The sequence below is a fragment of the Nerophis ophidion genome, linkage group LG15 (assembly GCF_033978795.1).
Source record: "Nerophis ophidion isolate RoL-2023_Sa linkage group LG15, RoL_Noph_v1.0, whole genome shotgun sequence".
NCBI lineage: Eukaryota > Metazoa > Chordata > Actinopteri > Syngnathiformes > Syngnathidae > Nerophis > Nerophis ophidion.
In genome coordinates, this window is record NC_084625.1 from 38,112,411 (window position 1) to 38,126,918 (window position 14,508).

Below are 14,508 nucleotides of genomic sequence, written 5' to 3' on the forward strand. Positions count from 1 at the left end.
CTTCGTCTAGCTCTTCCCGGGGGATCCCGAGGCGTTCCCAGGCGAGCCGGGAGACATAGTCTTCCCAACGTGTCCTGGGTCTTCCCCGTGGCCTCCTACCGGTTGGACGTGCCCTAAACACCTCCCTCGGGAGGCGTTCGGGTGGCATCCTGACCAGATGCCCGAACCACCTCATCTGGCTCCTCTCGATGTGGAGGAGCAGCGGATTTACTTTGAGTTCCTCCCGGATGACAGAGCTTCTCACCCTATCTCTAAGGGAGAGCCCCGCCACACGGCGGAGGAAACTCATTTCGGCCGCTTGTACCCGTGATCTTATCCTTTCGGTCATGACCCAAAGCTCATGACCATAGGTGAGGATGGGAACGTAGATCGACCGGTAAATTGAAATTTTTGCCTTCCGGCTCAGCTCCTTCTTCACCACAACGGATCGGTACAACGTCCGCATTACTGAAGACGCCGCACCGATCCGCCTGTCGATCTCACGATCCACTCTTCCCCCACTCGTGAACAAGACTCCTAGGTACTTGAACTCCTCCACTTGGGGCAGGGTCTCCTCCCCAACCCGGAGATGGCACTCCACCCTTTTCCGGGAGAGAACCATGGACTCGAATTTGGAGGTGCTGATTCTCATTCCGGCCGCTTCACACTCGGCTGCGAACCGATCCAGTGAGAGCTGAAGATCTCGGCCAGATGAAGCCAACAGGACCACATCGTCTGCAAAAAGCAGAGACCTAATCCCGCGGCCACCAAACCGGAACCCCTCAATGCCTTGACTGCGCCTAGAAATTCTGTCCATGCAAGTTATGAACAGAATCGGTGACAAAGGGCAACCTTGGCGGAGTCCAACCCTCACTGGAAACGTGTCCGACTTACTGCCAGCAATGCGGACCAAGCTCTGACACTGATCGTACAGGGATCGGACGGCCATAATAAGACAGTCCGATACCCCATACTCTCTGAGCACTCCCCACAGGACTTCCCGAGGGACACGGTCGAATGCCTTCTCCAAGTCCACAAAGCACATGTAGACTGGTTGGGCAAACTCCCATGCACCCTCAAGAACCCTGCCGAGAGTATAGAGCTGGTCCACGACCAGGACGAAAACCACACTGTTCCTCCTGAATCCGAGGTTCGACTATCCGGCGTAGTCTCCTCTCCAGTACACCTGAATAAACCTTACCGGGAAGGCTGAGGAGTGTGATCCCACGATAGTTGGAACACACCCTCCGGTCCCCCTTCTTAAAGAGAGGGACCACCACCCCGGTCTGCCAATCCAGAGGTACCGCCCCCGATGTCCACGCGATGCTGCAGAGTCTTGCCAACCAAGACAGCCCCACAGCATCCAGAGCCTTAAGGAACTCCGGGCGGATCTCATCCACCCCTGGGGCCTTGCCACCGAGGAGCTTTTTAACTACCTCAGCAACCTCAGCCCCAGAAATAGGTGAGTCCACCACAGATTCCCCAGGCACTGCTTCCTCATAGGAAGACGTGTTGGTGGGATTGAGGAGGTCTTCGAAGTATTCCCTCCACCTATCCACAACATCCGCAGTTGAGGTCAGCAGAACACCATCCGCACCATACACGGTGTTGACAGTGCACTGCTTCCCCTTCCTGAGGCGGCGGATGGTGGTCCAGAAACGCTTCGAAGCCATCCGGAAGTCATTTTCCATGGCTTCCCCAAACTCTTCCCATGTCCGAGTTTTAGCCTCTGTGACCGCCGAAGCTGCACACCGCTTGGCCTGTCGGTACCTGTCCACTGCCTCTGGAGTCCTATGAGCCAAAAGAACCCGGTAGGACTCCTTCTTCAGCTTGACGGCATCCCTCACCGCTGGTGTCCACCAGCGGGTTCTAGGATTACCGCCACGACAAGCACCAACTACCTTGCGGCCACAGCTCCGATCAGCCGCCTCGACAATAGAGGTGCGGAACATGGTCCACTCGGACTCAATGTCCAGCACCTCCCTCGTGACATGTTCAAAGTTCCTCCGGAGGTGGGAATTGAAACTTTCTCTGACAGGAGACTCTGCCAGACGTTCCCAGCAAACCCTCACAATGCGTTTGGGCCTGCCAGGTCTGTCCGGCATCCTCCCCCACCATCGCAGCCAACTCACCACCAGGTGGTGATCGGTAGAAAGCTCCGCCCCTCTCTTTACCCGAGTGTCCAAAACATGAGGCCGCAAATCCGATGACACAACTACAAAGTCGATCATGGAATGTACCCTACTGTTAAAGGCAAACAATCATGGAAACTGACATAGTTGTAAGTGAAATGTTGTCATTGTGAAGGGAAGAATTATTTGGTGAAATTATTAATCAGGGACCACTCATCTTCACTGACACACTCAACCACCTCCTCCCGAACAAAACAATGCTCAAACAACCACATGAAACACAGACTAAGTCAGGACAACACATACACCAACATCACATCTCATCTGATTGTGTTAATGAAAAATCCATGTATAATAGATGTAGAATTGATGCAAAATCGATTCAAAATCAATGCGATGTAAAGTGAATGTAGGATCAATATAAGATTGATACAGGATGAATGTAGAAACAGGACAACAGCTGTAAATTGAGAGGCACTTTTTTCTCCATCACATCATAGGGTCATCTCCACTCAAAAACAGAGTAGCCGTCAAGCACCCAAAGAACGACAACACACGTCCAGCCTTCAAAATTTCTGTGTACACCATATTGTCTGACTGCACTAACAAGTAAAGGTTTCAAAAGGTAGCTTACATAAGCATTTAGTACATAAAGCACTCACTGGTACATTTATGTTGCCCCCAAAAAATGTAAGGATATCTGCATTTAATTAATATACATTTAAATTTTGATTCAAACCAATAAAACTAGTACTGATGGAGCTTATCTTAATTGTATCTATATATCATATAATGTGGTTATAAAGATTGTACACTTATATTTTCGTTTACAAATATTACTATATAACTTTGAAATATACTATTTCAAAGTTGAACTTTTATTTTATAAGATATTTATGTTGAAACAAAACAGAAAATCTGAAACTTGTATTTTCTGAACTATTCCAGACCCACTTTATACTGTATAACTTTGTCTCTCCATGTGTAATACTCAATTCAAAATGTGTTTAGTGCCAGAGACACATACAAGGGTTTAAAAGTGTTAAAAATGCAGTTAAAAAATGCAGTGATCAATGTAATCAACAAATACATTAAAAAATTAAAGTTCAAAAATATATTTTTACAGCTTTTTGCGGATGCAATCATTATTTGTTGGGGGTCTTGGCACATAACCCCAAAAATAATGTACATATTATCTATTAATATGTAGTATTTTTAAAACTATTCTAGTGGTTTAAAATGACGCTTATACTCCCACTCATTACTTGTCTTTCTGACATTCCTGTTGTTTTGCTTCCGTTGCACCTTTTTGCTAAGCAATTCTTTACTTGCATTTGTTTCACAGTGCCTCGTTTTGAATTATTGGCTTGTACTGTTTTTCTTTCTTCCCCAAATGACAATGAGTACCTGCGTTTTGTATTCCTGCCTGCAGGCTACCACTGTAAATTAAGCATTTGTAAAATATTGTATTTTTTCTGTATCCCAGGGTGCTATCTTTGATACAAACCTGGAAGTTGCACTCTGATAGAGGATACTCAAACATGTTGCGTTTGAAGTCAGGGCTCAGACTGGTCATTTCCAACAACAGATTGGTTGCCAGGCTTAAGAAGCTCCTCTCAATTTTGCAAGTGTACAGTGAATGCAGCACTGTCAACATTCGCTCTAGCGTCATGGTGGGAAGGCGCTTCTCTTGGCTCCAGAAATTGCAAACATAGAGTCTGAAAAGAATAGCAGATTATACAAGATTAGAGTTTTATCGTACTTTATGCACAAGTCACAATTTTTGTCATAGTTAGACTGGTCCTGCAATTTATAGTCAGGTGGGACTTATACATAAAAAATATATAAAATTGAATGTTAATTCATACAAAGGAGTAAACGTTGCCGTGTCAGCCGAGAGAGGGCGGCTAGTCACGTCTGTTTTGTCCTTGAGCAAGACACTTCCCCCTTGCTCCTGGTGGGTTGTGGTTAAGGCCTTGCATGGCTCCCGCCATCAGTGGGTGAATGTGGAAATCGTGTCAAAACGCTCTGAGTACCTTAAAGGTAGAAAAGCGCTACGCAAGTACAGCCCATTTATCATAGGCTTGTTGACAACTGGTCTCAACATACACGGCCTTCACAAAAACATTGAAAATGTGGCTACAAAAATACCTACAGCTGCCAGCACTAAAAGATGAGCCTGTTTTGATGCTAAGATAAATATTATGTCGTGTTTTATTTTTTGTTATATTAGATATGTATTGTGTGTTTTTTTTTCTTTTTCTCTCTTTTTCTTTGAAATTGTAGTTTTACTGCCTTTTTTACATCATGGCCAGGGAACTACAGATGGAAACTAGACTTCTGGCTAAATCTGTCTTTTTTAACCATGTGTAGTCATGGGTTTTATGAAATTGCATTGTCCCCTTTAAAATAAACTAATCTTTATCTTAACTACACGCTGCCATCTTTACGACAACAAGAATGAATGGTAAACACATACCTTTCTACTTTGGTATGAGTTATTTTTCTTTTATTCAATAATTTTCTCAAAGAGCAAACATGCCGAAGATATGACTGCAGACCAAAGGGCTGATCATCAGGAGCCTGAAAACCATGCCTTCTGCTGAGGTGGCAGACATCTTCCATGCATTCAAAGATCAAGTGGAGCAGATAAGTAAAATATTTGAAGAAAGTGGTGAGGTTCATGACGAGCATAGGTTGAAACTGTTTGAAAGGACAGCTTGTTACTACCACAGTCTAAAGACATCCCTTTTTCATGTGAAATCTCTTATGCAGTGGTCAATTTAGAGCGGACAAACCAACATTAAGCAAAAAATGTGTTGTGTTTGCCAACGCCCACAGCTGCAAGTAAGGATGGACAGTAATAAGTGGCAGAAGTCGTATTTTAAAAAAAATAATACATTCAATAATTTAAATTATGCAAATACTGCAAAGGAACTGTTGGAACCCACATTTATCCAGAAAACACAGGTTTATGGAGGAAAATCCTGGTTTTATGTTGCATAAATTATGGCAGTGTTTTTAAACCTTTTTTGAGCCAAGGCACATTTTTTGCATTGAAAAAATCTGGAAGCACACCACCAGCAGAAATCATTAAAAAACAAAACTCAGTTGACAGTAAAGTCTTTTTTGTTGGATATGACTTTAAACCATAAGCAACCATGCATCAATATAGCCCGTCTCAAAGTAGGTGTACTGTCACCACCTGTCACATCACGCTGTGACTTATTCTTAGTTTTTTGCTGTTTTCCAGTGTGTAGTGTTTTGATTCTTGTCTTGCGCTCCAATATTGGTGCCTTTTTCCTCTTTTTTTGGTATTTCCCTTTAGCAGTTTTATGTCTTCCTTTGAGACATATTTCCCGCATCTACTTTGTTTTAGCAATCAAGAATAGTTCAGTTGTTTTTATCCTTCTTTGTGGGGACAATGTTGATTGTCATGTCATGTTCGGATGTACATTGTGGACGCCGTCTTTACTCTAAAGTGAGTTTTTGCTATCGTCCAGCATCCTGTTTTTGTTTACTTTGTAGCCAGTTCTGTTTTAGTTTCGTTCCGCTTAGCTTTCCCAAAGCTTCAACGCCTTTTCTTAGGGGCACTCAACTTTTGTTTATTTTTGGTTTAAGCATTAGACACAATTTTACCTTCACACCGCTTCCCGCTGATTCCGACATCTACAAAGCAATTAGGGCTGGCTGCCACCTACTGATATGGACGGGTATTACACGGTTACTCTGCCGAGCTCTAGACAACACATATGCTCAACAACAACACATAATTTGCAGACTATAATTACTGGTTTGCAAAAAATATTTTTAACCCAAATAGGTGAAATCAGACAATCTCCCACAGCACACCAAACTGTATCTCACGGCACACAAGTGTGCCGCGGTACAGTGGTTGAAAAACACTGAATTATGGTGTGTGAAATTTGTGGATTGACACATCAACACTCTCTTGGAATGGGATACAGAACAACTGATTAGATTTTGGGGCTGATCTGTATAATTTCTACTATGACGTACTACCTAATGTTCACGTAACAAAGCTGAACTTTACTGTGTATGCTTGCAGTCCAACTTCCACCCACAGACAAGACAGACAAGATAGTGAATGACTAACAAGAGGTTTCGCTCTACTTCATTCTGCTATAAAAAGAAGGCGCCCAATGCAAAAAATGAACTTGCACCTTGTTTAGAAGTGTCACATGAACAAACACACAGAAATTAAAATGAAATGTTTGTTCAGTGTGGTTTATTTGTTAGTTAGAAACATAAGTTACAAAGTTATGAGTTGATATTGATGAAACTTTCATGAAATTTCAGAAATGGGGATAAATGATTACATTTAGGGAATCACTGTCTGGATTCTCAAATCTTTTAATGGATTTTTACTTTCGGAAGATAGGGTCTTGCAGAGTTCTGCATTCCACAAGTGCTTTTCTAGTTATTTTTATGATGATAAGAATAAGAATAATATGGTACTCACTGGAGGCCTTGGTTGTCTTCAGACAATCCTTGAAGCAGTGTCTCTTTGGCTGCATTTAAAACTTCAAGTGAAGTGGTGTCTTTCATGCTTTCTTCATCACTACAGGAAATCAATGTGAAAAATGAACAAAAGTCTGCATACTGTACATATTTTTAAATACATATTTTCAAAAGCAGTCTCTATTTCTGACATGTTGATAATAAGTATGTAAGGGAATAATATCTCATGGTACGATATCATCACGGTTTTAAGGCAACAGTATGATATTTTTGTGGTATATGTCCCCCCGCCCCCTTAAAATGCTAAAGTGTGTAAAATGAAGTGGCAGGAATGTTAAGGACAAACACTCATACTGTAATTGAACACAAATATAATGCTAAAATTTTCTAATCATATTTATTACCACGAACATACATTTTTAAGTGTAAAGAATTGTGCAAGGACATTTATTTTATTAAAAAACTTATAGTTGCGTGTCTTTAACATACATTTTTTTTTCTTTTTTATGGATGTGGTTTGGGCGGTTGCTTGTTTTCGCTTGTGGTTTATGCGGTGTCAGGCAAGGTTAACCTTCTGTTGGGCGGTCCGTGTCTGTCTGTCCCGGCTTTGCTCTGTGGGGTTTGTGTCGGTGGCTTGGTGTGGGGGCAACACAGCCTTCTCATCTGGTGTGTGTGCTGTGGCTAGGTTGTTTGGGCGGTGGTGTGTTTGTGCGGGTCTGAATTGGTGAGTGGACTCTCATGGTCGGGGGTGGTGTTGATGTGTCTTGTCCATGTTTTGCTGTTTGGGCTGACTGGCGGTCTGTGCCTGGCTGGTCTTGATGGTCTTCTCGTCGTGTGGTTGTCGGTCACGGTTTTTCGGACATTTTGATTTGATCAGATCATAAAATATATGGGGATCTGCATCAACAATATGATTTGACTGAGTAGCTGAGCAGGACCCCCAAAAATAATGTTCTTTTTAAAAAAAAAAAGTTAACTAACAATTTAACTTTTAATAATGTAAATACCTCGAAAACCAATGTTTGGCTCCGTTGGCTTTAAATATCTCTTCTGGATGACAGTTTATAAGGATGCAACTTGTCCAGGCTGCCTTCCGACATTGAGAGAAACAAGCGGTAGAAAGATAGGTGAATGGATTGCAGATTTATCAAGTAGTTTTTCAGTTTCCTCAAATTTTCAGTAATGAACATTTTTTGGGGTGATTACCTCTTTGCGGTGCAACATGACCGGCTCAATGTGTCGCTTTGGAAACGCTTGAGACAAAACTATTGCTTTGCAGAACACAGACTTGTTTTCTTCTGCCAAAGAGGTTATGTTTACGCCAGGGTTTGTTTGTTAGCAACGTAAGTCAAAGAGCTATGGATACATTTTGATGACATTTTTCAGGAAATGCCGAAAAAACAACTCCTCTCATCGACTACAAACACATTTCACTTCATGTTTACGGTGTTGCACGCTCCCACCTTGGCGGCTCGTGCTGCGCAGAGTATTCTGGCAGATTTAGATTACTTTCAGACCCGCTCAACGCTAAAGCGCCAGAAAAAACTATACACCCAGTTTATGTTTGATACGGTCAGGCATCACAGTATTGTTGTGAAGTCTGTGAAACCAAAATACCGCGGTATCTACAATATTATTACACCCTTAAATAATAATGATTGGCTGATGAAAGAGTAGGTAGGCAATATAGTGTAGATGTTAGGGACAATGCCGCATACCTGTAGTTGTCCTGGATCCACATGAGGATGTCATACATCCTCTCTCGGCACACTGGTGAAGGGTGGGAGACAAAAGACGTCACAGTTCCGAGTAACTCCTGAAGCTGAGGCGGAGTGAGGCGTGCAAGAATTTTGTGGACGATGTCCAGACACACTCTCTGTATTGCTTCATCCCTGTGTGCACGTACAGTAGAGCAGAATGAAGCAACAGAAACATGACTCCATGTTACGTTAAAAGCTGTGTGACTCATACTTATGACCCATCATCTGAATAAAGCCCGTGGTCTGAAGCTGCAAAAAGATGTCTGGGATGACATCAGCGCGACTCAACACACACTCCAGACAGTTGATTCTTAACATGCCGTGCATCTTTGGAAGCTGGTAGAAGATGTGTTTGACAAATCTGCAAACAGCAAGAAGGAAAGCTTGAAAGTCCTTGTAAAGCAAACGTCACATGTATACTATGTGTGATGTACCAATAAGAAATATTACCTATTTATGAATATGCATTACCTATCCATAAATATGCATTAATATAACCTTTCCAATAATATACATTACCTATCTAACAATATACATTACATGTCTATAAATATACGTTACCTATGCATAAATGAAAAGTACCTATCCATACAAATACAGTACCTGCCCATAAATATATATATATATATATACATACACAATACATATCTATAAATACTCATAATCTATTCTTTAATATACATTACATATCCGTAATTTATCATTAACTGTAGATAATTTGTATTATCCATCCATAAATATACATGACCTATGCATAAATATACATTACCTATCCATAAACATACATTATTTTTGCATAAATATATATTACTTATCCATAAATCTTAATTACCTAGCCATGAATTATCAATGCATGTCCATATATAAAAATTATCTATCGATTATTATGCCTTAGCTATCGATGAATATGCATTATCTCTCCAAAAATAAACATTACCTATCCAAAAATGTATATAAATTATCATTACCTGTCCTTAAATCGAGATGACATATCCATTAGTATGTATTATATGTCTTTATTATACATACCTTATTTATTCATAAATTATCATTTCATATCCATAAATGTTCATTACCCATTAATAAAGTATCATAACCTGTTCATAAATATACATTACATATCCATAAATATACATGACCTAACCATAAACAACTATCCGCACCTATCCACAAAATATCATTACTTATCCATTAATATACATTACCTATCCATAAAAGGAGGAAAGTGATTGGACACTTTGTTCACGCAGATAATGAACCTGTCATTAATTTCTTTTTTCTTGAGACTGCTGATCTGATTTGCAGCAAGATGAACAAGTTCTTGGTGATGCTAGAATAAGAATTTGGAAAAAAAGACAATAATAAAGGTTACAACGCTGAAATAATTATAGCTCTATTAGTACAGTGGAACCAGTCATGCTAATGTTCACAACCCTTTGATGTGGACTAATTCATCAAGTTCTGGTCCATCGTGTTCTTATTTTTATTAGATTGATATGAAAGGTAATTTCTCAATTTTTTTTTCCATTTGTTGACATGTGTTGTAGTATTGTTAACTTAATCATTATCACTAAGCTTCAACATAACTACTGTCTAATAACACATTAACAAAAGATGCATACACTCACTTCCTGTTCAATGCAAAGCCAGCATAAAAATATAAACTAATTTGTTGATTTCTTTAGAAGATAGAATATAATATACAGTACTATATGCAAACTTCGGAATACAAACAAAAATAAGTAGTCTAGCAACGCCGACAAAAACCAAGTAGGTCTCTGTATTTACTTATGGCACGAGAACTGGTGTACTGTATGTGTAACATGTCAAAAATATCCAACACTAGTCAGTAAGTCTGAGGGGTAATGACATAAAGCAGGGGTAGGGAACCCATGGCTCTCTAGCCAGATGTGGCTCTTTTGATGACTGCATCTGGTTCACATAAATCTTTGCTGACATTGCTTAATATGATAAATAATGAATAACTCCACTGATAATTACAGTGAAAAATAACGTTCAAAATATAACATTCTCATGCATTTTAATCCATCCATCCGTTTTCTACCGCACCTATTCAAGAAGTCGCATTTATAGTAAGGAGTATTTTTTTTAAATGATTGGTTAGTTTCAGAATCAAAATGTAATCAAAAAGAATAAGACATATACTATGCACTAAAAATATTGGTCTTAAAAATGCAAGCACTTAGTTGTACTTAGTGTTAACAATATTATATGGCTCTTAAGTAAATACATTTTAAAATAGTTGTCTTTCATGGCTCTCTCAGCCAAAAAGGTTCCCGACCCCTGACATAAAGGTTACACTGTACATAATAACACATATTTCTAACCAATAATATATTTAGTATAAAGGCTGAGTCAAAGTGAGGAAAGACCCATACATGATCATCTTCAGTCATGTTCTTCAGGATGAGGCCAATCACCTCAGCAGCAGCTGAGTAGACGTCTTTATACTTTACGAAGGCCAGGTTGTTGGTGAGAGACTGCATGTATCTGCAAAGACACAAGATGCTAAAACGTATACTGTACATGCACAAACATATACATATAGACACATGGTTCGAACATATTCTGTACATATAGGGAGATATGGTTAAAACCTATACATACATCGGTTAAACATATACATACAGTGTTTAAATCATAAACATAGTGATATAAACATATACTGTACACTCAGTGGTTAAAACTAGAGATCGACCTATATGTTTTTTCAGGGCCAATAACGATACAGATTATTAGTAATTAGTAGTCAATGAGTAAAATTTATTTAAACATGAACAGCAAGACAAGGCTTTTTTTTTTTTTAACTTTTTTTGGAAACGAGAGCGACATAATATTTTATGCGACACTAATGTTGTGTTTCACAAAATGAGGAAGACAATGGGAGCCGCAACTATTCTCGCCAATATGTGCTAGTGGTCACCCAGATGACAAGAATAAGGGCATGCTATGAAGCCATTGTCTAAAACACCTTCTACAACATGTACAAACTGCTTGCCAGTCCAGCAACATGTAGTGAGAGGCTTCCACAGATGCACGCACACGACTGGAAGGCATACTGGGTGACACAGAGTACACTGACGGTTGTGATATAAATAACTTTAACACTCCTACTAATATGCGTCACATTGTGAACCCACACAAAAGAAGAATGACAAACACATTTCGGGAGAAAATCCTCATCGTAACACAACATAAACACAACACAACAAATACCCAGAATCCTTTGCATCCATGACACTTCCTGACTATGTTATACACCCCGCGAGCACCAAACCCCGCCCACCTCAACCACGCAAGGAGGGGGGAGGGGGGTAGGTTGGTGCTCGCGGGGTGGATTCAGATATGAAGATGTTGTTTATGTTTGTGAATCTCTTTGAGGCACCTGTGATTAAAGAGTGTATAAACAAAAACATTTTTTTTGTTTGTTTTTTAAGTCATTTTTTGGGCGAAATTAATTTTACTAATTTATCACAATTATTTACATTTTTAAACAATTCAATAGCTTTAAGACTACAAAAAAATATCTCAAAAGTCACATAACTTAAAAGTGTTTGGTTGAACATACTACACGTCTTATGTTGGGTAAACATTATTTAAAAGATTTTATAAGTATTTTAATATATATTCATACTATTTTAATATTTTTTGAGGACTATTTACAATTTTCAATAGCTTAAAGACTGTACAATAAATTTTCTCAAAAATCAAATGACTTATATATAGTGTCTAGTTAAACATACTACACATCTTATTTTTGGGGAAACATTATTTAAAAGATTTTTTAAGAAAAAAAAACTAAATTAGCATCAAGACTATACAACATAGCTCTGCGATGAGGTGGTGAGTTGTCCAGGGTGTATCCCGCCTTCCGCCCGATAGTAGCTGAGATAGGCACCAGCGCCCCCCGCAACCCCAAAGGAAATGAGCGGTAGAAAATGGATGGATGGATGGACTATACAACATATCTTTAAAAACACATGACTTATAGATCTAGTTGTTTCTACTACAAGTCTTATTTTGAGGAGACGTTATTCAACTTATATTTGAGAAATATTTAAAACAATTTCATTTTCAATAGCTTAAAGACTGTACAATATATTCTCAAAAATCACATGACTTTTAGATAGTGCCTAGTTGTTTCTACTACAACTCTTATTTTGAGAGATTTTTTAAATTTTTAATTTAAGATTTATTTAGGATCCAGGCTCAAGGAATCAACACGCTCCTGAAATGAGTGCCATATTTTGGTGAACTTTGCATCAGAGCCCTGAAGGCGGTGCCTTATCTTTTCCAACCTCATGAAGGACAGAGCATCTCTTATTCACTTTGAGTGAGAAGGGGGGCTGGAATTCTTCCAACGAATTAGGACGGCTCTCCTTGCAAGCAAGCTAAGAAAAGCCACAAGATCAGCAAAATAGACTGGCAATTGCACGTTTGGAGGTACCACTCCGAATAACGCCACTATGGGAGAGGGACTAATATGGACTTACGTGATAGCTGAGAGTGAAAGAAACACAGATTTCCAAAACTGGGACAGGGCAGGGAAGGTCCAAAACATATGGGTAAGCTCAGCTACCCCTTGACGACACTTATCGCAAATTGGATCAAGTCAAGGGAAACCGCGAGCCAGTTTGGTTTTGGACCAGTGGGTATCTGGTCCAAAGGTATCTTTCTCTCTTTCCAGAAAAAATATTTTAATGATTTTTGAGGAATATTTTACATTTTCAAAAGCTTAAAGACTGTACAATATATATTCTCAAAAATCACATGACTTATATTGTGAAGTTGAACATACTACAGGTACATGTCGTAATTTGGGGAAACATTTAAAAAAAAAATTTCAGAACAAAGTTTACATTTTCAAAGTTATTTAACTATTTTTGAGGAATATTTACCATTTTTAATAGCTTAAAAACTGTACAATATATCTTCTCAAAAATCATATGACTTATAGATAGTGCCTAGTTCCTTCTACTACAAGTTTTATATTGGGGGAAAATATTTTAATGATTTTTCAGGAATATCTAAAAATTTCAATAGCTTTAAGACTATACAACATATCTAAAAAAATCAAATTACTTATAGTGTCTAGTTCTTCCTACTACAAGTCTTAATTTGGGAAAAAAATATTTTATTGATTTTTGAGGAATATAGACAATTTTCAATAGATTAAAGACTGTACAATAAAACTTCTCAAACAAATTACCCGACTTATTGATAGTGCCTAGTTTTTCCTATTACAAGTCCTATATTGGGTAAAGTTATTTTACTGACTTTTGAGAAATATTTAAAACTATCAATTTTCAATAGCTTAAAGATTGTACAATACATTATCTAAGAAAAACACATGACTAATAGAGAGTGTCTAGTTCTTTCTGCTACAAGTCTTAACTTGGGAAAAAATTGTTTTATTTTTTGAGGGATATTTAAAAATGAAAATTTTCAATAGTTTAAAGACTGTAGAATATATCTTCTCAAAATCACATGACTTATAGATTGTGTCTAGTTGAACATACTACAAGTCTTAATTTTGGGAAACTTGTTTTATTGATTTTTGGTACTATTTTAAATCAGTAACTTTCAATAGCTGAAAGACTATGATGTATATTTTCAAAAATCACATGACATGCCTAGTTATTTCTACTACAAGTCTTGTTTTGGAGGAAAGTTATTTTACTGATTTTTGATAAATATTCAAATTTTGCAATTTTCAATTATTTTAAGACCATACAACATCCATCAATTTTCTACCACTCGTCCCTCTCAGGGCTGCGGGGGGTGCTAGAGACTATCCCAGCTGCACTTGGGCGGAAGGCAGGACAAGTCGCCACCTCATCGGAAGGCCAACACAGATAGTCAGACAACATTCACACTCACATTCACACATCAGGACGAATTTAGTGATGAAGTGTGAAGTGAATTATATTTGTATAGTGCTTTTCTCTTGAAACTCAAAGCACTTTACATAGTTAAACCCACTATCTATATCTTTAAGCTACATTTTTAAATCAGTGTTGTGGAACTAGGTGGGTAAAGTCTATTGCCCAAGGACACAGCGGCAGTGACGAGGATGGTGGAAGGGGGGATCGAACATGGAACCCTCAAGTTGCTGCCACGGCCACTCTGCCAAC

The 14,508-nt window shown here is 38.9% G+C and overlaps 1 protein-coding gene across 1 annotated transcript in view; it reads right to left on the minus strand.

Annotated features, from left to right (window-relative positions):
* Positions 1-14,508, minus strand: part of prkdc (protein kinase, DNA-activated, catalytic subunit) — a 154,511-nt gene that overhangs the window by 62,188 nt on the left and 77,815 nt on the right. The window contains exons 52-57 of the mRNA XM_061922138.1: positions 10,753-10,864; positions 9,559-9,683; positions 8,565-8,714; positions 8,312-8,485; positions 6,595-6,693; positions 3,619-3,829 (exon numbers count right to left, since the gene is read on the minus strand). Coding sequence (XP_061778122.1) covers positions 3,619-3,829; positions 6,595-6,693; positions 8,312-8,485; positions 8,565-8,714; positions 9,559-9,683; positions 10,753-10,864 — 871 coding nt within the window. The remainder of the gene's footprint in view (positions 1-3,618; positions 3,830-6,594; positions 6,694-8,311; positions 8,486-8,564; positions 8,715-9,558; positions 9,684-10,752; positions 10,865-14,508) is intronic.